General features: G+C 33.3%; 1 protein-coding gene across 3 annotated transcripts in view; it reads left to right on the forward strand.

Annotated features, from left to right (window-relative positions):
- The window catches only part of LOC114337768 (sorting nexin-6), a 63,385-nt gene that overhangs the window by 22,301 nt on the left and 14,458 nt on the right, over positions 1-26,626 (forward strand). For 2 of the 3 annotated variants that reach the window (XM_028288303.2, XM_028288302.2), the window contains exons 2-5: positions 161-388; positions 14,146-14,267; positions 18,611-19,238; positions 24,721-24,738. In XM_028288303.2, the coding sequence (XP_028144104.1) occupies positions 161-388; positions 14,146-14,267; positions 18,611-19,238; positions 24,721-24,738 (996 nt within the window). The remainder of the gene's footprint in view (positions 1-160; positions 389-14,145; positions 14,268-18,610; positions 19,239-24,720; positions 24,739-26,626) is intronic. The other variant, XM_028288304.2, reaches the window with a different exon arrangement.

Raw genomic sequence — 26,626 nt, forward strand, 5'->3', positions numbered from 1 at the left:
TGTCATAATTTTGTCGCTGAGAAATCACGTCGCTAAGGAGTTTTGTCAGTAGGAAACGATGCGTTGCTATGACGTTTTATCAGTTAAAAACAGTCTAGTGAACTAGTCACTATAATATCATTTCTTAAAGTAATATTTCATTATTTTGTTTATTTTACAGTCAGATAGATCTCCAGATGAAGGTAATAATGTGCCTCTCACAGACAGTTCCCTTATTGTGGATATTTCTGATGCGCTCAGCGAAAAAGATAAAGTTAAGTTCACTGTCCACACTCGCACTTCAATGAAGAATTTCCAGAAACAAGAGTTTTTAGTTGTCAGACAGCATGAAGAGTTCATATGGCTTCATGATCGTTATGAAGAAGAGCCTAAATATGCGGGATATATTGTAAGTTATTTTTTCTACTACCGTTTAATAACATGCTCATTATTCGCTATTTTTTCATAGATAATAGCACCCATTACTGTACCAGTGAGTAATAATTGATTACTCACGGGCTGAAGTTACTCACGGGTCATTACTCACGGGCTGAAGTTAGATGTATAGTTATATTATTATATTATATATAGTTAAATGTAAATACACATTATAACTATACAGGGTGTTTCATTAATAATTGTCCATATAGTAACTGCAGAAACCTTAGCACAAAATACGAAGATTTAACCTAAAACACTTAAATAAAATGTGGTTCCTTACTGAGTTACAGAGTGTTTTATCTAAAAATTTAAAAACTATTTTTGCTCAGCATTTTAAAACTATTCAACGTATCCTTTTCGTACTTGGCAGGAAGTATAGGTACTGTACAAACTACTAAATTATGTTAAACAAACGTTTTTGTCTATTACCAGAGGCGTACGACGGGGAAAGTGAATGGTTGACCCTTTCCAAGTCCTACGCCACTGGCTAAATTGCTATTTTAGTTCAATTTTTAGATTCTCCAATACTTTCTATGAAAATAATATACTCTCTATTCGTAACGATAAAGTCATTAGTTTTCGAGATATTTGAAGTTAAAAATGAAACGACACAGTTATTTTGATTAATGTATTGTGTCGCTTCATTTTTAATTTTAAATATATCGAAAACTAATCATTTTGTCGTTACGAATGAAGAGTATATTATTTACATAAAAGTATTGGAAAATCAAAAAATTATACTAAAATAGCAATTTCGTCAGTTGCGTAGAATTTGGGAAGGGTCAACCAGCCACTATCCCCTGTCGTACGCCTCTGGTAGTAGCTAGAAACGTTTATTTATCTTAATTTAGTAGGGTGTACAGTGCCTACACTTTCTGCCAAGTATTATAAGGATACGCGTAATAGTTTTAAAGTACTGGGTACAAATAATTTTTAAATTTTAATCATATGAATCATATCACAAATTAATCAAAATAATTGTGCCGTTTCATATTTAACTTCAAATATCTCGAAAACTAATAACTTTATCGTTACCAATGAAGAGTATATTATTTACGTAGAAAGTATTGGAGAATCTAAAAATGGCACTAAAATAGTAATTCCTCCAGTGTCGTAGAATTTGAGAAGGGTCAACCGTTCACTATCCCCTGTCGTACGCCTCTGGTAGTATCTAGAAACGTTTGTTTATCATAATTTAGTAGGGTATATAGTAGTCGCACTTTCTGCGACTATAGTAGTCTATCTATGAAAAGGATACGTCGAACAGTTTTAAAATGCTGAGCAAAAATAAAGATAAAACACCCTGTAACTCAGTAAGGAACCACATTTTATTTAAGTGTTTTAGGTTAAATCTTCGTACTTTCTGCTAAGGTTTCTCCAGTTACTATATGGACAATTATTAATGAAACACCCTGTATATATGAAATAAGTCCACCGACAACAGCCATTTCCTATTTATTAGATTCACTGACAGTAGGTACAAATTTATGCTTATAATTTTTCGAAAACGAATAGAACTTATAGGTATTGACTATTTCTAGTTGTATTTATACAATAAATAAGAATTTAGTAATAATAGACAACCAATTATTCAGCCACGTACTAGGGGTAAATAGCATTTAGGTATTTTTGTAAATTATTATAATTTAAATCTCGAGTAGTTGATAATTAAATTTTTTACTAATTAAAATAAAAAAAAAGGTCGTAGAAAAAGTATGGCTATTATCATTACAATGCTCGTTGAATAATATACTATTTCTTTACATTAATATAGTCATTGTTATTATCATCACTGGTATTACAGCCCTAAAGTAGATCGTCGACACCAACTCTTCTTCACCATTCATTCCCGTCCATTGAAAACTGTTTGTTGTGTATTAATTTTCCTGGTATCCTAATAAGTTCCATCCTTACATCCAAGTTATGGTTTACATCTACACCTACTTTGTCCGGGTCTCTCGTCTGGGAGGATTTTCTGTTTTGAATGTTCTAGTCTAGATGTCCTGCTCATGCTAGCTATCTCTTGTTTTTATTTGTTGTATATTTCATAGTAGTAACTTCTCCTCCAGTTATCATTTTCACATATTTATATCTATTTTTCTTTAATAACACCTTTCTGCGGCTGTAATCTGGTCATTAGTGACCAATTTTCAGTTATCTAATCTTAAAATACTAAGGAAACTTAAATCTGAGAACTTACTCTATAGTGTCCCCTTATTTTTTTCTAAGGCAAACATTTATGCAATAAATAATTAACGCAAATAGATTAACATACACCTTAACTGAATGCAACACTTGCCCTCCTTTTAACACTAACACTGCACTAAAACTAACTCAAACGGCTTTGTTTTTTGGAGGTTTTTTCAAGTCAAGTCAAATTTATTCATCACATGCGACATTATACAAAGTTGTACATGTATGAGACAAGTCAAAGTTACAGACATATAATATAATGTACATCTTAAAAGTATATAAATTAATAAATACGACAAAACATACTTAAAAGTTATTTTTAGAATATGGCTCTAGGTCACAAATGTATTGATGTACACACCTCCGAAAGTTTGGCTGATGTAAATTCATTCGTATATCTATTGGCAATTTGTTAAAGAAACTTATGGCTGCATAATGTGTGCTACCTTCCAACAAAACAGAACGATGTTGTGGAAGCATAAAGTGATTGTCTCTGAATCTTGTTGAATAAACATGGTTAAATTGAAATTTATTGAATTTATAAATTTTGCAATGTAAATACATTATACACGAAAATATATACAGACCAGGAATTGTAAGAATATTATTTTGTCTAAAGATGCCTCTACAAGAATCTCTAAATTTCATTTTATATATTATCCTAATAGCTCTTTTCTGAAGTACGAATATCTCCTCTAATTCAGAGGTACAACCCCAGACTTCAATGCCATATTTGGCTATTGAGTAAAAATGGGCGAAGTATACTGTTTTTAATATTGATGTATTAAAGAGACGTGAAAGAATTCTCAATGCATAACATGCGCTACTTAATCTGGATTTCAAATTAGAAATGTGGTTTGACCATTTAAAATTACTGTCTAACAGGACCCCCAGCAACTTCGTGCAGTCTGTTTTATCTATTGCTGCTTGTATAGTGGCTTGATGGTTTAATAAATTATTTGACGTGAAAATCATATACTTTGATTTCTCTTCATTTAAAACTAGTTTGTTGGATAAGAAATAACTGTTGATGGTGGATAGTATCTGTGTAGTTTTATTTTGCAAATTTTGATCGGATGTTGCTGTGACTAGAATGTTGGTATCATCCGCATAACTGATGATGTTAACTCCACTCAGTGAATTAGTTATTTCTAATGCTGGGGCCACAGTAACGTCTAATGCCGTTAATTAACGAATTATTTGCCATCTCTGTAATGCAAATAATGCGTTAATTAACGGCATTAGACGTTACTGTGGCCCCAGCATAACCCTGTGTTTCAAGGAACTGGATTGCCTCGACATTTAATCTTATTGGAGTGTTTGGTCACAACTGCCTGATATTTTCTTGATTACTTTGTTGGCGTTGGCATCTTCCATTTCCAGGTCGCTATGGGGGTTGGCGTTCCTAATGTACCAAGGTGCATCAACAATGTTCCTTAATACTGTGTTCTGGAATCTCTGGATAATTTGAATATTACTTAGTTTAATACAATACTTGGTTTGTATAGAAATAATTTATTATGTGTGGATAGTGCAGAGTTTCTCATCGTTAGTAAATACATTTTCTTTTAACAAATACCTAGCTCCAGTCTTTTCTTCTTAACATAGTAGATATTAAATTGAACTCTAGCTCAGATATGTCACCCCATGTGGCCTCTCCAACCATGTCTTGAAATAAGTTAAAATGTATGATGTTCTTAATGTTCATCTAAATCTCTTTTTGAAGTGGAAACTTCTTTAGGGACGTTGTGCACTTTTTGGATGGGGAAAAAGCATTGAATTCGCGACCGTCATTGCGACCGTCAACGCAGTTTTTGGATGGGGTAAAAGCGTTGAATTCGCGACCGTCATTACGACCCTCGTTGCGACCGTCATCGCGACCGTCATCGCTTCGGCGAAATAAATATTGTACGTATATATTACAAATATGTATATATATAAATTGTGTAGAAGTATTTAAATTTAAAATAAATGTAAAACCTATTTCGAATGGGGAAAAATGATTGATTTGGCGACCGTCATCGCTTTGGCAAAATAAATATTGTACGTATACATATATTATAATGTATGTGAATATAAATTGTGTAGAAGTATTTAACTTAAAATAAATTTAAAACCTATTTTACGATGGGGAAAAATTATTGATTTCGCGACCATCATAGCGACCGTCATCGCTTCGGTGAAATAAATTTTTTACGAATATATATATCATGTGTATGTATATATGAAATGTATAGAATTATTAAAATTTAAAATAAATGTAAAATCTATTTTAGTATGGGGAAAAAATATTTATTTAGCGACCGTCATCGCGACCGTCATCTCTTCGGCGAAATAAATGTTGTACGTACATAAATATATATTAAGTGTATGTATATATAAATGGTGTAGAAGCATTTAAATTTGAAATAAATGTTAAATCTAATTTTGGATGGGGAAAAACCATTTATTTCGCGACCGTCATTGCGACCGTCATCTCTTCGGCGAAATAAATTTTGTACGTACACATATATATATTTTATGTGTGTGTATATATAAATTGTGTAGAAGAATTTAAATTTAAAATAAATTTAAAACCTATTTTTGGATGGTGAAAAAAGATTTATTTCGCGACCGTCATCTCTTCTGCGAAATAAATGTTGTACGTTTATTGAAGTGAAAACTTCTTTAGGGACGTTGTGCGATTTTTGGATAGGGGAAAAAGCATTTAATTCGCGACCGTCATTGCGACCGTCATCACTTATGCTATATATATTATTTGTATGTATATATAAATTGCATAGAAGTATTTAAATTTAAAATAAATGTAAAACCTATTTTAGGATGGGGAAAAAAGATTTATTTCGCGACCGTCATCTCTTCGGCGACATAAATTTTGTACGTATATGTATTGAAGTGAAAAACTTCTTTAGGGACATTGTGCACTTTTTGGATGGGAAAAAGTATTAAATTGGCGACCGTCATCGCATCGAAGAAATAATTTTTTGAAGTGAACACTTCTTGAGGGTCGTTTGCACTTTTTGGATGGGGAAAAAGTATTAAATTAGCGACCGTCATCGTTTCGACGAAATACATTTATGAAGTGAAAATTTCTTTAGGGACGTTGTGCACTTTTTAGATAGGGAAAAAGTATTGAATTGCCTACGTCATCGCGATCGTCATCGCTTCGGCAAAATAAATTTTTAAAGTGAAAACTTCTTTTGGGGACGTTGTGCACTTTTTAGATGGGGAAGAAGTATTGAATTAGCGACCGTAATCGCTTCGGCGAAATAAATTTTTGAAGTGAAAACTTCTTTAGGGACGTTGTGCACTTTTTGGATGGGGAAAAATTATTAAATTTGGATGGGAAGAAAGTAATAAATAAGCGACCGTCATCGCTTCGACGAAATAGACATTTGAAGTGAAAACTTCTTTAGGGACGTTGTGCTCTTTTTGGATGGAAAAAAGTATTAAATTATCGCGTCATCGCGACCGTCATCACTTCGATAAAATAAATTTGTAAAGTGAAAACTTCTTGAGGGACCTCGTGCACTTTTTGGATGGGGAAAAAGTATTGAATTAGGGACCGTCATCGCTTCGACGAAATAGATATTTGAAGTGAAACTTCTTTAGGGACGTTGTGCACTTTTTCGATGGAAAAAAGTATTAAATTAGCGATCGTCATCGTTTCGATGAAATCAATTTTTGAAGTGGAAAGTTCTTGAGGTACGTTGTTCACTTTTTGGATGGGGAAAATATTGTATTAGCGAATCTGCATCGCTTCGACGAAATAAATTTTTAAAGTGAAAACTTCTTGAGGGACGTTGTGCACTTTTTGGATAAGGAAAAATTATTAAATTAGCGACCGTCATCGCTTCGACGAAATAAATTTTTTAAGTAAAAACTTTTTTAGGGACGTTGTGCACTTTTTGTATGGAGGAAAAGTATTGAATTAGGGCCGTAATCGCTTCGACGAAATAAATATTTGAAGTGAAACTTATTTAGGGACGTTGTTCACTTTTTCGATGTAAAAAAGTATTAAATTAGCGACTATATTCGCTTCGACGAAATAAATATTTGAAGTGAAAACTTCTTGAGGGATGTTGTGCACTTTTTGGATGGGGAAAATGATTAAATTAGCGACCGTTATCGCTTCGACGAAATAAATTTTTGAATTAAATAATTTCTTTAGGGACGTTGTGCACTTCTTTGATGGGAAAAAAGTATTGAATTTGCGACCGTCATCACTTCGCTGAAATAAATTTTGTACATATATAAATTATGTGTATGTGTACATAAATAACATAGGGCATACGCATCGCGTATATCGTATATGATATAGGTATAGCACTTCTTTTAGGATGGAGTAAAAGCATTGAGTTCGTAATTTATATACTATAAGAAGTTTTCACCTCTGTCGGCACTCCCACGAGTGCCTTCAATTTTTTTTTCCTTTCTTCTTCTTTAAGTGCCGTCTCCCAATCGGAGGTTGGATATCATTATCACTATCTTTACTATATCTACCGCTGCTCTGAAGAGTTCTATAGAACTGCATTTAAATCGATCCCTTAAATTCTTCAACCAGGATACTCTCCTTCTTCCTATGCTCCTTCCTCATCTTATCTTTCCCTGTATTATTAGTCTTAGCAGTTCATATCGCTGTCCCCTCATTACGTGTCCCAGATATAGTAACTTTCTTATTTTTATTGTGTTTATTTCGTATTCTTGGCTCATTTCTTGCAATACTTCCGTGTTAGTTTTCTTCTTCTTCTTTACGTGCCATCTCCGCGACGAACGTTGGCAATCATCATTGCTGTTCTAACTATTGACATTACAGCCCCAAAGAGTTCAATTGAGCTGCATCCAAACCATTCTCTGAGGTTTCTCTGCCAGGACATTTTTCTTCTACCTATGCTGCGCGCCTTTCTTGAATCTTTCCCTGCATTATTAATTTTAGGAGTTCATATCTGTCACCACATGTTATAAGACCCAAATATTGTAGTTTTCTTATTTTGAATGAATCCAGTATCTCCCTGCTGTTCTCTATTCTTCTTAGTCCTTCTTCATTGGTTATTCTGTCTGTCCAGGAGATACTCAGCATTCTTCGATATGTCCATATTTCAGATGTTTCCAATCTATTGAGACATTGTTTATTAAGAGTCCATGTCTCCACGCCATACAAAAGAACAGAAAATACATGACAATTTAGCACTGGTTTTCTAATATTTAGTTTGAGGTCTCTACTACATAATATTTGTTTCATATTATTGAATGCACTTCTAGTCTTTTCTATTCTAACTCTGATTTCTTTGGTATAATCGTTCGTTTCATTGTCCCTAAATAATTGTAATTCTGAACTCGTTCTATTGTTTTATTATTTACGTGTAGATTGATGTTTCCAATAATTTTCTTTGATATAACCATGCATTTTGTTTTCTTTATATTTAGTGACAGACCAAATTCTTCACTCGTTGCAATAACCTTATCTAAAATTCTTTGTAGATCTATAATATTTTCTGCTATTAGTATTGTATCATCAGCTTCTCTAATTTCACATATGGGTAGGCCATTTATTTTTATGCCTGCTACTTGATCTTCTAATGCTTTTTTGAATATTTCCTCTGAGTATGCATTAAACAATGATGGCGACAATCAGTTTTCTTCTGTGTCCATGCTATTCTAAGCATCATCCTGTAATCCAGTATCGAAAACACGTAGCATCTCAGAGCCCTTACTCTCAGTTCTAATCTAAGGTCTTTGTTGCAGAGAATTGTTTTCATTTTTTCCGAACTCATTTCTTGCTATTTTTATCCTGGCCCTTATTTCTGTTGGTTGATCATCATTGTCCGAAGTCCAGGTTCCTAGGTTTTTGTATTTATCGACCCTTTCTATCGGTACATTTCCCAAATGTATATTTGTTTGTATATTTGTTTTCTTTGTTATTATCATGAATTTGGTCTTTTTTATATTTATTTTTAGTCCATATTTTTCACAGCAACTGTTTGTTTTGTTTAGCAGTTGTTTAGCAGAGCTTGCCGTAATCACAGTGTCATCTGCATATGTTATGTTAATAGATCTTCCTTTTTTCCTTTACTTTGGTTTAAACAAATAGAAGCACATTTGTTTGTAGATTGTATATTTTAAGGGGGCCGTTTGGCTTAGTAAGTATTTTCGCTCTGCCACCTTAAAGCCTTTGCCTTTACCCTACTTCTATGTTTTAAAAGATCTAGACGAAAAAATGCCTCTTATCAATTTTTATCTATACAGTGTGTCAATTTTAAAACTTACAATGGCTACATCTCACGAACAAAAGCTGAAAACGAAAAATGCTTGAAACCGTTTCTAGGATAGTAAGGGGGAACTAAAATGGCATGAAAGAGAACTCACCCCCATCAACCCCCTAGGCCCCACCCACCACAACCCAAAAAGTTTAAATTGCAAACCCCTACTTGTGATACATCATTGAAGAGGCTATAAAAAATGCTATCCAATGGTATAAACAATAATTATACAGGGTGAAGCAATAATTGTGAAGCTTTGGCTTAAATGAAAAATTTAATGAGGTTTTGTTGAATTGCAAATTTGATAAAAATGTCAATTAAATAAATTTGGTTCCGTTGTTTTGTAAACAATAATACAGTCTATTTTCAAATTCTGCACGAAATTTGGCAAATGTTTTTCTAGTAATAGGGCGACATGCTTGAGTAATTATTTCTCGCAATTTCCCAAGTGACGCAAGTTAAGTTTTATAAACAACTGATTTAAGGTAAAAATAGCAAATTGAGTTTTTAATTCAACAAAAAAAAAGTTCGAGCAGACATTTACCATTTAAAATAATAGTCCGGGAGATAGCATTACAAATACAAAAGTCATAGTAAGCCAGCTGATATTAACACCCTGTATAATTAATTTTTATACCATTGGATGGTACTTTTTATAGTAGAATAGTATATTACTTTTTTCTATGGGGTTACCTTAAATCAGTTGTTTATAAAACTCAACTTGCATCACTTAAGGAATTGCGAGAAAGAATTACTCAAGCATGTCGCCCTATTACTAGAACATTTGCCAAATTTCGTGCAGAATTTGAAAATAGGCTGTATTATTGTTTACCAAACAACAGAATTCACATTAAATATTTACTTAATTGACATTTTTAATCAATTTGTAATTCAACAAAACCTTAGTAAATTTTTCATTTAAGCCAAAGTTTCACAATTATTGCTTCACCCTGTATAATTATTATTTATACCATTGGATAGCATTTTTTATAGCCTTTTCAATGATGTATCACAAGTAGGGGTTTGCAATTTAAACTTTTGGGTGTGATGGGTGGGGCCTATGGGGTTGATGGGGGTGAGTTCTCTTTCATGTCATTTTAGTTCCCCCTTACTATCCTAGAAATGGTTTCAAGCATTTTTTGATATCAGCTTTTGTTCGTGAGATATAGCCATTGTAAGTTTTTAAATTGACACACTGTATACGTTTGTTATCTAATGCAGTTCTAAAACATATTTTCCGATATTTGGCAACACTTTCGCTTTCAATACATATGCAGTTCAGTTTTTTAAAATAGTGTTTTAAAAATATTTATTTATTGAAAAATTTGGTCTTGAATATATTATTATCCACATCTGTAGTATGAATTTCTTATATAAATACATGGTCTGTGATTCAAAATAAATAACTAAATTATAAACAAAGCTTAGGAAACATTTCTCATTTTATTTGTGTACAAATTATTAACTGTGGCAATAATTTCTATGATAAGCCTATATAATTTATATTATCAGTAAAATGGTTTTGAGAAACCCATAATTTAGATAAATGGTTTAGATATCATAAAAATGTTTACTTTCCAAAGTAGGTTTGCTGTCTTATTCTCGTATGTATTAATGACCATTAAAAAACAATTTTTGGAAAACAAAGCTGATAATGTTGACCCGTCAACTAAACTTATATTTAACTTTTTAGCATACATTTAATAATAAATCAAAAGAAAAAGTGTAATAATATAATTTATATATTATTTGTATTATAAGAAAACTTCTATTGTTTTATAATGATACAAGACTAAAATATTTTTCTAAAGCTTTTGCGGCATTCATGAACATTTATGTAAAAGCGGGTTATCACAAATGCTGAAACCAACTTACTATTTATTTAGTTTTCGGAGTTTCACATGGCATTAAACTTACGGACATATAATGAGGACATGAAATGAGTTGGTGTCACCTCCTATCGCAAAAATGCAGCAGGCGTGCTACTGGTTCTCCTGGCCTTTCTGCATATGATCGTTACATAAATCAATGTCCCTTTAAGTCCGTCGCCAGATGAGGATGGCATGCTGAAGAAATAATTCTGTGGAACCGGGAATGGAATCAGGTGGTCTTGTGCACGAGAGTCTGACAAGATAGAGAAGGCGACGTGGAGAAAAACGTGACCTACAATTTGACAGAGAGCGCCAAGTTTACAACACCGTATGAGTTATGATATGAGGTGCTTTTGCTTATGGCAGCAGATCACCACCAATTTTCCTCAGAGACAACTCTACGCTATATTCAGGAATTAGTGGATTATTAGTCTTATTTCATACCTAAACACTACCCAAAACTCGATTTTTGCCGCATGCTGCCAGAGGATATTAACCCTTTCGCTCATGGTGTACAGTATATTGTACCTCACTTTGCTGGTATCAAAATAACGTGACCAGATGTTTCTATCCGCTTTAGGCCGCACCTACATTGGATCCGATTTTCTCCGATCAGATCAGATCCGACGTCGGAATAAAAAATAAACCCATAGTATTAAATGGGAGTGCCTACATTGGATCCGTTTTTCTCCGATCCGATCAGATCAGATCAGATCCGATATCGGCCGACGTCGGGAGTAGCTTCTCCTATTCTCATCGAGAAGTGTTTGGTTTCATTCCGATTGGAGTTGCAATTTTAGTTGCAAGTTGGTTGCAAATTAGTTGCAAATTGGTTGCAAAATGGTTGCAAACTGGTTGCAAACTGGTTTCAAACTGGTTGCAAGTTGGGGGTTGCAAGCTAACATGTTTAAATATATTAAATTCATCATCTCCTTAACACATCTTCATCGGAACTCATTGTCGGTGGTCGGTGGTCGGAAGATTACTGAACCAATGTAGGCACCCTCGCCGGAAAACCGGTCTGATCGGATCTGATCTGATCGGAGAAAGACGGATCCAATGTAGGCACCGCCTGTCGGATCGGATCGGATCTGATATGATCTGATCTGATCGGAGAAAATCGGATCCAATGTAGGTGTGCACTTATTCACAATGTAAATGGTAGTGTATACATATTAATTTTAATTTTAAACAGTTGCTTCCATGTAGCGTTGATTTAAATGAAATTCAAAGAAGTAGGTTGTTGTGATGGTTACTTCAGTGTCTCGATGTAAGGTGGCGTTTAATAATTTACAGATTGGTTTTAAATGTCATATATATTTTTGCTGATGTTAAGACACTTGTATTTGCTAAATTTACAGTCCAATTTCCGTTAAGTTTGTGTTTTCTATATTTGAGTAAATATTAGTGTACAGTATACTGTACAGTGTGAATAAACGGAGGTCGACACGTATGGTACAAAACCACATGTTATTTACAATGGTTTATACTTCTTTTATTTTGCAGTATTAAAATACATATAAAAATGAGTAAAAGAAAGCCGTTAAATGAAAAACAACTAATAGAGATAATTGGGGCGGGCTTATCAGGTATTGACGGGCTTAGTGATGATGACAATGACGATTATGGTTGGGGAGATGGGGAGGAAGAAGATAGCAGTGATTAGTGATGATGATAATGAGTTGAAGGAAAGCAGTACAGACAACGGGGAAGTTATTCGTTCTGCTGCTGATAACAAGGGAGAGGGAAGAAGTTTATTCGTCGTCATATGTCGCTGAAGTTTTGATAAAATCAGACAAAGTATACTCCAGAAAACGGGGACATCCTTTTGTTTAAAACAAAAGTGTTTTATGTTATATCATACAAATAAATAATTAGTTGCAGATATACGACTTTTAATTGTATTTTATTTTCCGTAAGTTGCAAGAGCCACTACAATTTACTCACAATGTGCAATATATTGTACAGGTCGTATATACCGTTTGTTCACAATGTACAATGTATTGTACAATTCACAACCCTTAAAAGGGATAACAAGGAATTATTTTGAATACGCCAAAAAGTTTAAAACAATTAAAGGAATATGTCTACCTAATTTCAAATTTTTATCTTAAAAAACAAAAATAGTGGAAATAGAGGAAATAGTGAAGATGAAATACAACACAGGATCAATAAAGGTAGAAGCATCACTAGATCCCTCAATTCAATTTTATGGGACAAAGATATCAGGAAGGAAACAAAGAAAAGAATATATGAAAGTATAATGAAGAGCGCTACAATCTACGGTGCAGAAGTTTGGGACATAAGTGCAAGAAATAAAAAGAAGCTACTTAGTACAGAAATGGACTTCTTGAGGAGAAGTTGTCAGGTTTCCAGATTAGAACATGTAAGAAATGAAACAATTAGAGAACGTATGAAGGTGGAAAAAACTATAATGGACGATATTGAAAAGAGACAGCTGACATGGTTCGGGCACGTTAAAAGAATGAATGAGACTCGCTGGCCGAGAAAAATATTAGAGTGGGTCCCACCGGAGAGAAGAAGAAGGAGACGACCACGGAGAAGCTGGAGGGACAGTATTCAGGACGCAATGGATTCGAGGCAATTAGATGAAGATACGTGTTACGATCGAAAAAATTGGAAGCTGGGTATGGAGAGGCGGCGACAGCCGTAGAAATCCATTATATATATAAAAACAAAAATGCATGAGCGGAAGGGTTATTGGATAAACATCACATCTACTACGTATTTTTTATGGGAAAAAGCCACAATTTTACTAAAAAATGAATTTATTAACGTTTCGAAGTCCAAATCGGGTTTCGTTGTCAAAATACAAAATACTATTGATTATTTCCCATAAAAAATACGTAATTATAAAAATGCCACAAGGAAATAGCTTCAGAACAACATCACATCAACTATTTATCTTCGCCACTACGATTACCTGATCTTTCTCCAATTAAACACGTTTGTGACATGATAGGTCGCAGGCTCTTGAATTTACACCCTCTACATACTTTAGCACATCTTACTTACGGAGTTGCAGTAGCCTGAAATGAGATACTCCAACAGGATATCGACTTTATCAGAACAATGTCCAGGCGTGTCAATTAGTGTATAAGAAATCGTGGATTCTCGACAAAATACATTATTGAACCAGCTTTTGCTGTAACTCAACGAATCAAACGAAAATTTAATCATTTTATTAGTAAGGGACACTGAACATGTAGAATAAAAAATATTAAATCCGCTAAATATAGTAGGTGCCTACCTTTTTTGTCATTCAGTATATATTGTATAACATGTAAATTGTAAAACCATATTAATATAGGTAGATATTATCATTCTTTTCGAAAAATGTTTTCCTTATAAGCTTTTCAAAGTGCATAATTTAATTACAGATCCCACCACCACCACCCCGTCCAAATTTCGATGCTTCTCGTGAAAAGTTACAACGCTTAGGTGAAGGGGAAGGCACCATGACCAAAGAGGAATTTACGAAAATGAAACAGGAATTAGAGGCGTAAGTATTGTAGTCAAAAGCATACAATTTTGAATATTTATAATCATGTTTCATGTCATTCATAGGCTGTGAGATGTTTATGTTTCTGTATTTTACAAGCTTGTGACGTCTGAACTGGCGTAGAAAAATTTATTGACGAACGATTCATAAACTCATGTCAGCAAAATAACCTAAATATATTAAATGGTTTTACCAGCACAAGAAAATGCACAAATTTATGCACATGGACGCAGAACAAAAGATACCCCTGGATTCTTTCTGTCACACAACACACCACTCACTTTTTTCTACTTCATCCATCCTATTTCCCCATTACCCTAATACCGTTCCTAGGTATTTAAAACTATCACTTTTCACATTATTTCACAATCCAAAGTTAGCCTGTTATTTGTAGTAACTCCATCTTTAAATTTACATTCCAAACACTCTGTTTTTGTCCTATTTGCGTCTTTAAGTTTTAAACCTTTTTCCTCGTTGGCTTGTCTCAGTTGTTCCAGTTTTTGTTATAAACTTCTTTCAGTATTTCGTACTAACACTACATTATCACCATACATTAAGCACCCATTAATGTTACCTTGTAGTTTCTCTATATTCTTATCACATGGAATTTATCAGTCTCTCCCTTACCAGTCCTAACACTAGTTGTTTCTCCCTCATACATGTCTCTTACATTGTTCACATACTCTCTTGGAACTCCTTTTTTATTAACCGCCCACCACGAGGAACTCTATCATATGCTTTCTTAGGATCGGTGTATCAGTGTATACCAAATGTGCGTTTTTTTATTTATTCCTGGATTTTTCCATTAGCTGCCTTATAATGAAAATTACAAATACTTTTGAACTTTAATAAACGAAACTGGAGACCAAAACAATGAAATAAAAAGACGTATCGAAATTGCCAGGGCCACCTCTATAAAGATGAGAAAATTCTTCTGCAACAGAGATAGGTATAAGCATCCCTCTTTGATTAAAAATGCTAAGAGGCTACGTATTTAAAACGCTATTATACGGTGTAGAGGCCTGGACTCTCAAACAGAACAACATAAAAGATATTGAAAGTCACGAGATGTGGTGCTACCGTCGAATGTTGAAAATAAGTTGGGTTGAAAGAGTCACAAACTTTGAAGTAATACGAAGGATATGAAAATATCCAAAAATTTTGTTAACGATAAAACGAAGAAAACTCGAATATTTGGGTCACCTGATGAGAGGACATAAATACGCATTACTTCAAAATATAATGCAAGTAAAAATAGAAGAAAAACGGAGTCCAGGCCGTAGAAGAATGTCATGGTTGCGGAATTTGAGAGTGGTTTGGTTGCACCTCTAATGAACTCTTTAGGACAGCTGTAAAGGTCAGGGCAGCCTTGTTGATTTCCAATCTCCGATAGGAGTGGCACAAGAAGAAGAAGAATGAAAATTGCATCTCTTCATACACATAGAAATTTCTGAAAATGTACCACAAAAAATCTCAGATTATTTATTATTCTTCTTAACAGATTTATCAAATTACCTGTCATGCTTGCCACGTAATAGGTGTACAGCACCTGCTTCTTGTTGAACGAGTAGTGTATTATTTCAAGACCTTGAGCATTGAAAATTTTTCGCTTCAGTTTATACTGTTAATCCATTTTTAGATTAAATGAATAATTACAAGATTCAAAATCACTGTTAAAAAAAAAATTATTAAAAATTGAGTTTTTACACAAACTTCGGGAATCGCTTGTACAGTAAAAGTATTCAAATATTACAGCTCAGCGGTTCTCGATCAATTGACCGTTCTATGCCGTAATTTGAAGTACATATTCTAGTGCGCACAGTATTGCCACGTATATTCGTATTCTGGTTCTATTGTATCTTCACTAAATTCTTGTTTTATACCTTTTATACCCGGTAGTATGTATTTGCCTATTCTTGCATCCAAGTCTCCTGTACTTACTAAAGAATCTTTTTTGGTATTATATCTATTACTTTTTGGAGATATTTATACAATTTCGATCTGTCTTCTTATATTAGGCCTTAAGTCTGTTCTTACAAATGCAAGAATTAGAAAAATAAAGATAACAAGAATTTGTTCGAATATATAAAACAATATAGTATATACGAAACAACAATTCGAAACATACAAAGTATGTACCAAAAAAGCTATCACAAAAATAAACAAAAAAGATTGGGAAAAACATTTCACGGACCTATACAAAAATAACCACAAGGCAGATTCAGAGGATGAGGACATAAGAGATAACAGAGATGAAGAGGAAGGCGCACCTACTTATCAGGAATTCATGGAAGTATTAAAACAACTAAAAGTAAACAAAACGCCAGGGCCACATGAAATCAACAACGAACTGATCATCAACGGAGAACAGGAGCTCACGAAGCGAATGCACAAGTTAATGGTTACAATTTGGAAGGACGAAAGCATGCCCATAGAATGAAAAACGGCCATATCGCACCAATCTTTAAGTAAGGGGATCCAACTAAGTGCTGCAACTACAGAGTAATTATGTTACTAAATACAATGTATAAGATATTGACCACAATTATAAGAAACCGACTAAATCAATACTCAGAAAAAAATATAGGACCATATCAACAGGGCTTTAGAAAAGGAAGATCAACAATAGATGCAATACACGTACTAACACAAACAATTGCAAAAAGCTATGAACATGACATATAATTAATCATACTATTCATCGACTTTCAACAGGCCTTCGACAGCATATTATGACCACAACAGGCATTCGAAATGAAAAAAATGGAAATACCGGCAAAATTAATAAGACTGACTAACGACATCAAAATAGAACTTGGGGTAAGACAAGGAGACAGTCTGTCAACGACACTATTTAATATCGCTCTAGAAGGAGTAATTAGGGACACAGGGCTGAAAAAGTCAATTATTCAAAGCCCAACACAGATCATAGGATATGCGAATGGCCTGGGGCTGGTAGCACGAGATAGAAAAAGACTAGAAGGGGCACTTTTAACCCTGGTAAGAAAAGCAAAGACGAGAGGATTAATAATCAATCAGAATAAAACAAAATATCTTATAAGCACAAGAGACAATGTAAACAGAATAACATAAATAAAGATAGGTGAAAATACATTCCAGAGAGTAGATTGCTTCAAATACCTGGGGGTGATGACGGCAAAAACGGAAGGAATATAGAGATAAACGAAAGAATTAAAGCAGGTAATAGAGTATATTGGAAATATTACCTACTACTTAAGGACAAAAACCTGAGCAAAAAAAAACAAAATCAAAAATATATACAGCAGCAATTAGACCAGTGGAGCAGAAGTAATGTGCCTTACGAAAAAAGACGAAGAAAAGTTAAGAATAATTGAGAGAAAAATTATGAGAAGAATACCTGGCCCAGTAAAGGCAAACAGGGGAATATAGAAAGCTGATGAACCATGAAATAATAAATATAATTGAAGGAGAAGATATAGTGAAATTCATTAAAGTACAAAGGCTCAAGATGGTTTATGTACACACAAAGAAGAGGGGTAGAAGAACTGATCAGGAAGATAATGAACTGGAGACCAGTAAAAAATAGACCAAGAGGAAGACCAATTAAAGATAAAAATTGCAAACTGGAGAGAAAAGATTCTAACTGACGACAGTGGAAGAAGATAGTAGAGAAGGCAAAAAACAGCACAACCTATGAACGACGACCTAAGGAAACTGCGGACTAATCCACCGCGTGGAATGGATTAAAAGAGCTCATAGTATTTGAGCGACCTATACTCCAAGAGTGAACGGTCAACATATTATAAGTCTGTTCTTGTCTGAACCTGTTTACACCGACCTTTGGATTCTGATTCGTAGTGATTATGGCATACGACTTAACGCCTGCGACAATTTTATCTTTTTGTTGTGATAACTTTTTTTGTAAATTTTTTTAAAAACGAAACGTCGAACAAAAAAATGTTTCTACATCTGTGGTTTAATTCAGAAAAATTATAATAATTAAAAAGAAAAATGTCACAAGAAAATATGTAAAATATATAAAGGAGTAATATCCCTCAGCTGACAAAAAAAACAAATATTTGGTAGCACATAACTGTTGAACATATTTTCGATTAAAACTAAAATAAATTTCCAATGTCATGGTGAAGAGTTTAAAGATATTCTGAAGATACAGATATGCATTATATAATTAAAAAATATCAAAGTAACCGCGATTACATTTTTATAGATTCAGAATTATTTGCTTAGTTTCTAAAATTATAATGTGTTCTGTGATGTAATATCTTTGTTATCATAGACATGGGGCTGGTTTAATAAGCAAACATATTATTGTTTACTTTAATACAGTATTTTCCTTTTAGAGAATATCTCGCCACCTTCAAAAAAACGGTTGCGATGCACGAAGTATTCCTCACTCGATTAGCTAGTCATTCCATATTTAGAGAAGACCAACACCTTCACGTTTTTCTCGAATATGATCAAGATTTGTGTGCCCGTCCTAAAGGGAAGCTCCAGCAGTTGGGAGGTCTCATAAAGTCAGTAGGAACCACTACTGACCAGTATTACCTAAACGCCACAGTTAGAGATGTGAACGATTTCTTTGAACAGCAGATGAACTCGTTAACGGAGTACCACAATCAGTTAAAGGATGCAACTTATCGGACTGATAAGATGACTGAAAAGCACAAAGAACTAGCCGATAGCTATATTAAAATATCCGGGGGATTAATTCAACTAGCGAACAGTGATAACGGAAGACTAGATAAATATTTGTCGAGGGTATCTGATACATTCGAAAAGGTTAGGAAATTAGAAAGTCGAGTGGCTAGCGATCAGGATCTAAAGTTGGCCGATACACTTCGATACTATATGAGGGACAGCCAAGCTGCTCGAGCTCTTCTGGTGCGCCGACTTAGGTGTTTAGCAAATTACGAAAATGCCAACAAAACTCTCGAAAAAGCTCGTCATAAAAATAAGGAAATTCACGCGGTAAGTTTTTTTTATTTTAATACCAGAATGAACAATTGAAAATAAAGTAAAATGTTGGTTGTTAAAATTAATTGTATAGTCCGTAATACTTTGTTTATAAATAAAATAAAATATAGTTATGAGGGGACAATGAGATCACCAGGGGAAATATAGCCATGAATAAGAAACTCAAGGAACTTTGAAACTGTTTCAAAATTTAAAACGATCCTTGTTTTCGTCTATTTCATTGTTATCGTGTTGTTCCCAAGGCTGACTTTCAGCAAATGCGATGGCCTCTATACAGGGTGTCCAGAAACTCTACCGACAAACGAAGACAGGAGATTCCTCAGATAATTTTAAGACAATTTAACTCAATTCACCTAGTCCGAAAATGCTTCCTAAGGGAGCTAGAGCTCTTTGAAGATGGCGCCATGTAATTAGTTTTTTCTTAAATACCTCCAGAACGCTTCTATTTAGAAAAACGAAAATTTGTATACATATTTAGTTTCCAGAAATGAATCGATTCCATCCCTTGCGAATTTCTAGTACGGGTCATAGGCGTCCGTTTTAGGTAGGGCAACGGTTATTTTATCGCATAACTTTTTTGTCTTCAACTTTTAAGCATTTTTGATACTGGATTATTAAATTGTGAGGTATTCTAGTACTAAAAGGTACTCTTACTTTAAGTCGGTAGGACACACCGTTTTCTAGAAAAATCGATTTAAAAGTTTTTAGTTTTGGGAATTTGAAAAAAATATATTAAAAAATTAAAAAAACGATGTATTTTACCAACTTAAACCAAGAGTAACTTTTAGTACGCGAATATCTCATAATTGAATAATCTAGTGTCAAAAATACTTAAAAATTAAAGACAATAAAGCTATGCTATAAAATAACTGTTGACCTACCCAAAACGGACGCCTATGACCGGTACTAGAAATTCGCCATTGATGAAATCGATTAATCTCTGGAATATAAATAAATGTACCAATTTTCATCTTTCTAAATAGTTTTTTTTAATCCTTTTTTTTAAATTCAAAGAACGAAAAATTTTCAAATCGATTTTTCTAGAAAACGGTGTATCCTATCGACTTAAAGTAAGAGTACCTTTTAGTACTAGAACACCTCACAATTTAATAATTCAGAGTCAAAAATGCTTAAAAATTAAAGACAAAAAAGATAGGCGATAAAATAACCGTTGCCCTACCCAAAACGGACGCCTATGACCGGTACTAGAACTTCGCAATGAATGGAATCGATTCATTTCTCGAAAGTAAATACGCATAACAATTTTCGTTTTTCTAAATAGAAGCGTTCTGGAGGTATTTAAGAAAAACTAAATACATGACGCCATCTTCAAAGAGCTCTAGCTCCCCTAGGAAGCATTTTCGGACTAGGTGAAATGGGTTAAATTGTCTTAAAATTATCTGAGGAATCTCCTGTCTTCATTTGTCGGTAGAGTTTCTGGACACCCTGTATATCATATGAGGACACCAGAAACGGAGTAGGAGTATATGCGTTCAGACTAGAACCATGCTGATTTCTTCCCTTTGAATTGAGTATGTACATATATGTATGTATTACGAAATACAGAATAAATAAACTAGTGGACTATAGTGAAATATATGTAGCAGGTGAAAAACAAGAAAATATATATACAGTACAACCTCGTTTAACCGGACTAACTGGGACCGGAAGCGATCCGGTAAATCGAAAATCCGGATAATCCGGAAATATAATAAGGTTAATAAAACTACATGTAAAATTATAACTTACTATATTTACATCCTATATGATTTACGCGTGCATTAGTTTTTATTTACAAAAAAGTCATTGATCTTCCTTTGTTTTAATTTTGTACGACGTTTCAGTGCATGCAATGACGATAATGCGGTATGTACATACAATTATCAAAATTATTTTTTTATTTTTTCATTTCGGATTGATCCGGATAATCCGGACATCCGGATTAACGAGGTTGTACTGTACATTTAATTCTACTCAATTTTCTAAATCAATTTCTAAAACAGTAAAATATGCGAGGTGACCCGTACTATAACAAATATTTATTTGAAGTTAAAAATAATTAATAGTGAAATGAATAAACCTTATTAATAAATAATATACACAAAATGCAATCAGCGATAAATTAATATACTAATAATAATAAATTAATACAATTATTATTAAGATCTCAGATTATATTATATAAGATTAGATGTTCAACGCGCGTCACAATATGAAAAATAGTTCAGCGACAATTATAAACTTTCAACGAATAATTGTATAATATAATGTAACAATTTTACACAAGTAAACCTACTCGTGTATCAACAATAATGTAATATGTAATGTATATAACTTTAAAAAAATCTACGAGAAATGAACAACAGTTGTACTTGAAGTCCATGATGTGAGGTCGTATCCTCTGGACACAGCAACCCGCGTAGGGAGAGTCATGTGATGCCTGAAGTTAAATCCAGGAATATTTTAAACATCACATCTATTTTAATACTATAATGTAAGGCACATTCCATGTCAAATCACTCAGGGGAAGGGACTCAAAAAAAGTCATTATATGGCATTATAACAAGTTATTTTGATTCAAAACAAGGTTTTGACCAAATTTTATAGTGTAGAAAACGTTAAAATACCGTTTTTTACATTTTTCTCCATTCCCAAAATACATCATCATCGATTTGGCCACAGATAGCCAAAATATAGGACTTGTAAGTGGTTAGAAGGATTTGAATTATATTTCAAAACCAAAAAAGTTACATGCAGTAATATCGGACTCAAAAGTATATTAGTCCAGTCGGAATAGCATTTGACCTTGCATACCGAGCTGCCCAAAATTTTATTTTTCTAATCTTTAGGGGAGTCAATAGTAGCCTAAATTTAAAATCACGAATGAATTCCTCCGTTACGTTAGCCGCCATCTTGATTTTAAAGGAGAACCTGTTTTGCTCAATATCTCCGCCATTTTTAACTTTTCGACAAAAATGGTAGAAACTGAAATTGTTCCAAATAAATCGTATTTACAATTATTACAATTTCTTTTTTAACAATTTTTGTCGTGAGGTCGATATGTTCGTGTTAATTTTACTTACAGTAGACGCCTATATTTTTGACTATGATATTGCATGTAACTTTTTTGTTATTGTAATATAATTCAAATCCTTCTCACCACTTAAAGTCCTATGTTTTGGCGATCTGTGGGTAAATTTTTAGCCAAGTCGATTATTTTGGGAATAGAGAAAAATGTAAAAAACGGTATTTTAACGTTTTCTACACTATAAAATTTGGTCAAAAACTTGTTTTGAATAAAAGTAACTTGTTGTAATGCCATATAATGGCATTTTTGAGTCCCTTCTATTAAAATACACTGGGGTCCAAAATTAACCGGACACCTTAAAAAAAATGGGTCATTTTTGATGTCTCGAATTTCCTAAACCTGTGATCCGATTTAAGTGATTTTTTAATATGTTATAGCCTTATTCTTTAACAATATCGCTGTAATAATATTGTTGCTAAACAGGTAAATTTTCATTATATACCGGGTGTACCAATGAAACTGTGTTTTTTTCTCTAACTTCGCATCACTCTGTGGAATATTCTAGCATTTATAAAATACTCAAAGTAAAACCCTCATGTTTTCTCAACATTCTGTTTTTTTTATTCATTCGCTTATGTTGGACCATACAAAAGTTATGTACTTTAACAATTAGCCATGTTTTTATTAATACAGGGTGTTTTTAAATAAGTAAGGCAAACTTCAAGGGGTAATTCTACATGAAAAAATAATGACGTCTAGAAGAGTAAGGGCGAACCCACAGGCTTTCGTTGCGTTTCTGTTCATGATTCGCCCCTTCTCCTCTGTTAACGCGCCGGTGTTTCTGTAATTCTGTAGCTTAGTAGCTTTAGTTGGTGAGATACAGAAGACGAAGAAACCGTAGACGATGAAAATCAAATTGAATTGATTTGAAGCTTTATTTGTGAATTTTATTAAAAACACTAGGGATGTTTATAAAGTATTAAACCTATGTTTTTTATTTCATAAAAATCTTGCAAAATCCTCTTAAGTTTTTAAGATCTACCTGAAGGATCTCCGTACCGTAGGAAAAGATTAGGGTGTAATTTGCATAATATGTAGTAGAGAATCTATGAATTTTTATTAGTACTTGGCGATAAACTTTTCGGTTACAAAGGCGCCTTTTATTATTCTGTTCAACGCTTCTGAGAAAAGATTGTAGTGATAAGCCGATGTACCGATAGAACGTGACACCGACAAAAATCATCTTTACAAAGTGAATATAAGGCATAAATAAGAAGGATTATTATAGTAATTTTACAAATTAATACTTTATTATATTAATTTACTATTTTAGTTGGAAACTAGCCGTAAAATTACAATAATGATTCCTAAGATTTACACGTTTTATTCACTTTGTAAAGATTTTTTGCCGGCATTGTAATAGTACAAATTTTACACCTTATCCCTCGTTAGACCCCACGCCATAGTAGAAATGCGACGCTAAACCGCATAATCTAGTAGGATCACTTGTTGGCCCTTACTATGCTAACATGTTTGTAAACTTTACTTCAGTTTTCCCGAAACATCGTGTTTGCAGTTCGCCCTTACTCCTCCAAGCTCCTGATATGTATAAACCCATTCGTAGACGTTTTTGTTCTTCTGACAAAAACCGAGGAATCCATTGCGCAAAAACTTTGTTGTAACCCACTTTGTGTACGATTAATGGAGAGATCCTGTACTCATACCAACAGTTTCTGAAATTGCTCTTATTGAAATTAGACGATTATCTTTAATCGCCTTCCACACATGCCGCGTTGTTGTTTGTTGATGCATTACTCAGTGCACCTGGTCACGGCTTATCATTCGTCTCCCCTCTTCCACGCTTAAATTTTCGACAGTATTCCTTGCAAAACATGCGTTTCTATACGCTATTTGAATTCGCGTATGAATTTGCAACGGTTGCAAACCTTCAGTACACTAAAATTAAATGACCGCACGCTGATTATATTTTGACGGATTGTTAACAACAAACGCCATTTTTAAGTCAGAATACTTATAATCACAGTCAAATGCAAGTCATAGCAACTGCTCAGTGTGACGTTTACAAACATAACTAACATTTCAAACGTCAGTTGAGTGATTACAATAAAATTGTTTCCAAGGCTAACTTGACCAAAGATGAGTTTCAATTGAACAAGTGTATATAAGCTATCAAGTCTATCCAGACTGGCTACAATAAATTAATTGTAGAAAATGCGAGGGATTGAGAGTGAATCTGGTAAGTGATAAGGAGTTTGATGTTTAATTTTAAGTTTGTTAATCTAGACCAACATTTTACTTTCATATGACCGTTCACATATTCACATATCCATTTCTTAATAGATTTTGGTTATTAGTGCCATTTCATTTATGTGTGAATTAAATTTATTTATGAATTTTATATTTTATTTTCATGCAACTGTTTGGCAGGCACCTGAAATACAAGAGGTATGGGATATTAACTTAAAATTTGCATTTGCACAGAAAGCATGCCTTCTTTTTTTGTTACTAGCAAACTGAAGTATTTACTTTCTTTTTCACAATTCACTAGATTATTTTGTACTATACTATGTATCTATCACTCTTACAAAAATTTATTTATAATTGACTAATTTATTTTTAGGACAAACGCTTTCAATAATACATAAGTGAAAGGGCTTATGTATGTATTATCTTTTTTATTAAAGACTATCACGGGGCATTTCAACTGAAATGTCTATTTGCACAACTTGATATACTCGGTCCGTTGTTTTCTTACACATGCTCCATTTATAAAAATGAAATCAAGATGTGTAAGTAAAAATTACTCGCTCCGTGCATGACTGACGCGACACCTAGCGCCTTCACCTGACATTTTTGGATCTCACAATTTGAGGTTAAACATATGATAAATATCTATTGTGAAGTTCTAAATTATTAATAATTACGTGCAAGCTATTAAGATTGTACTTCTTTTTCTATTAATTAGCCTGCTTCTAAAAGGGCATGTAGTATATGCACATTCTTCAGCTTTTATAAAAGCGGCTGCTACGATCACCTTTTAATGACATTATGAGTGGCCATGTTTCTACATCGTTCTGACAAAAAAAAATTATTATGGTTAAATTCAAACAATTAGGCGTGCACGTCATAAATTTAATGACATCATATCCCAGTGGTACAAACTTAACGGCAAACAAATTCAACAAATTTTTCCTCATATATTAGTTTGCTGTTAAGTTTAGCAGGAATGCGCTGTTGTCAAATAAAAAACATATTTATTTACCACAGCAGCTACCGGCTGTACTGTTCCTTTTTTTTCTTTAAGAGAGTGAAACAAAGATAACTATCTGCATTATAATTATCAACTTCGTGTTGTCCTAAGTCCTAGAGAAGGTTATATAAGATTTTTGTTTATAGATGTGAAGTTGGTTAAAATATAAACTGTCCTATGAAACTGTCTGCACATTAAATTCTGTTACATACTTTAGTTTCTAGATTTGATTTAGATTCAAAGTGTTGGATATTTTAATCAAATTGCATTAAACCAATAATATATCTGTATTTCGTCTTCCCAGATATAATTTGAAAACAATATTTTGACATTATGTATATTTAACCTCCAATATTATGACAGACGTCAGTTACAATTTCCAAACTCACCAAATGTAATAATGACGTCATATAAACTTGTCACTAAATTCTAACCAATGAAATGCTCACTGTATTAGGAATGGCGTGTCAAAAAAATCTGATTATTCATGATATATTTTTTCAAATTCACAATATGGCAACAAGGGGAAAATTACGTGCAAGCTTTATTGTTTGACTTTTCCTTTATATATGTTACAGTTCAAGTTGATTCTCAGTTAAAATTTAATTCAACTTTTACTAGTTTGAGTTGACTATTCCTGGATCGTTTCAGTAAATGTGGATTATACGAGTAGGGGACATCCATAAACTACCTCGTTGAGAAGAGGGAGAGGGGGGGCTTGCTTATTTCGACGAAATACGAAAGGGGGTTTGGGGGCTATGAGTGCACATTCGACGTCGTTTAATATATTGGCATATTTAAATTTGTCGCTATTGTCTCTATAAATATAATTTTTTACTAGCTTTTACCAGCATTAAAGTATCAGATATTCATATAAAAACGTATAGTTTTTGAAATGAAATTGAAAATAAAACAAAACGTTTACGAATAAATACACCTTTGTTGAAATTAAAAAGAATTCTCTTATAGATACTTTTATCGCATACATTTCGTTTTTATCAGTCAGAGCTTTAAAATAATATTAGGTAGCACTTTTGTACAGGACAACAAACAATAAGACATTGTTCTTTGGGTTTAAACAAG

The sequence above is a fragment of the Diabrotica virgifera genome, chromosome 1 (genome assembly GCF_917563875.1).
Source record: "Diabrotica virgifera virgifera chromosome 1, PGI_DIABVI_V3a".
NCBI classification, from domain to species: Eukaryota; Metazoa; Arthropoda; class Insecta; order Coleoptera; family Chrysomelidae; genus Diabrotica; species Diabrotica virgifera.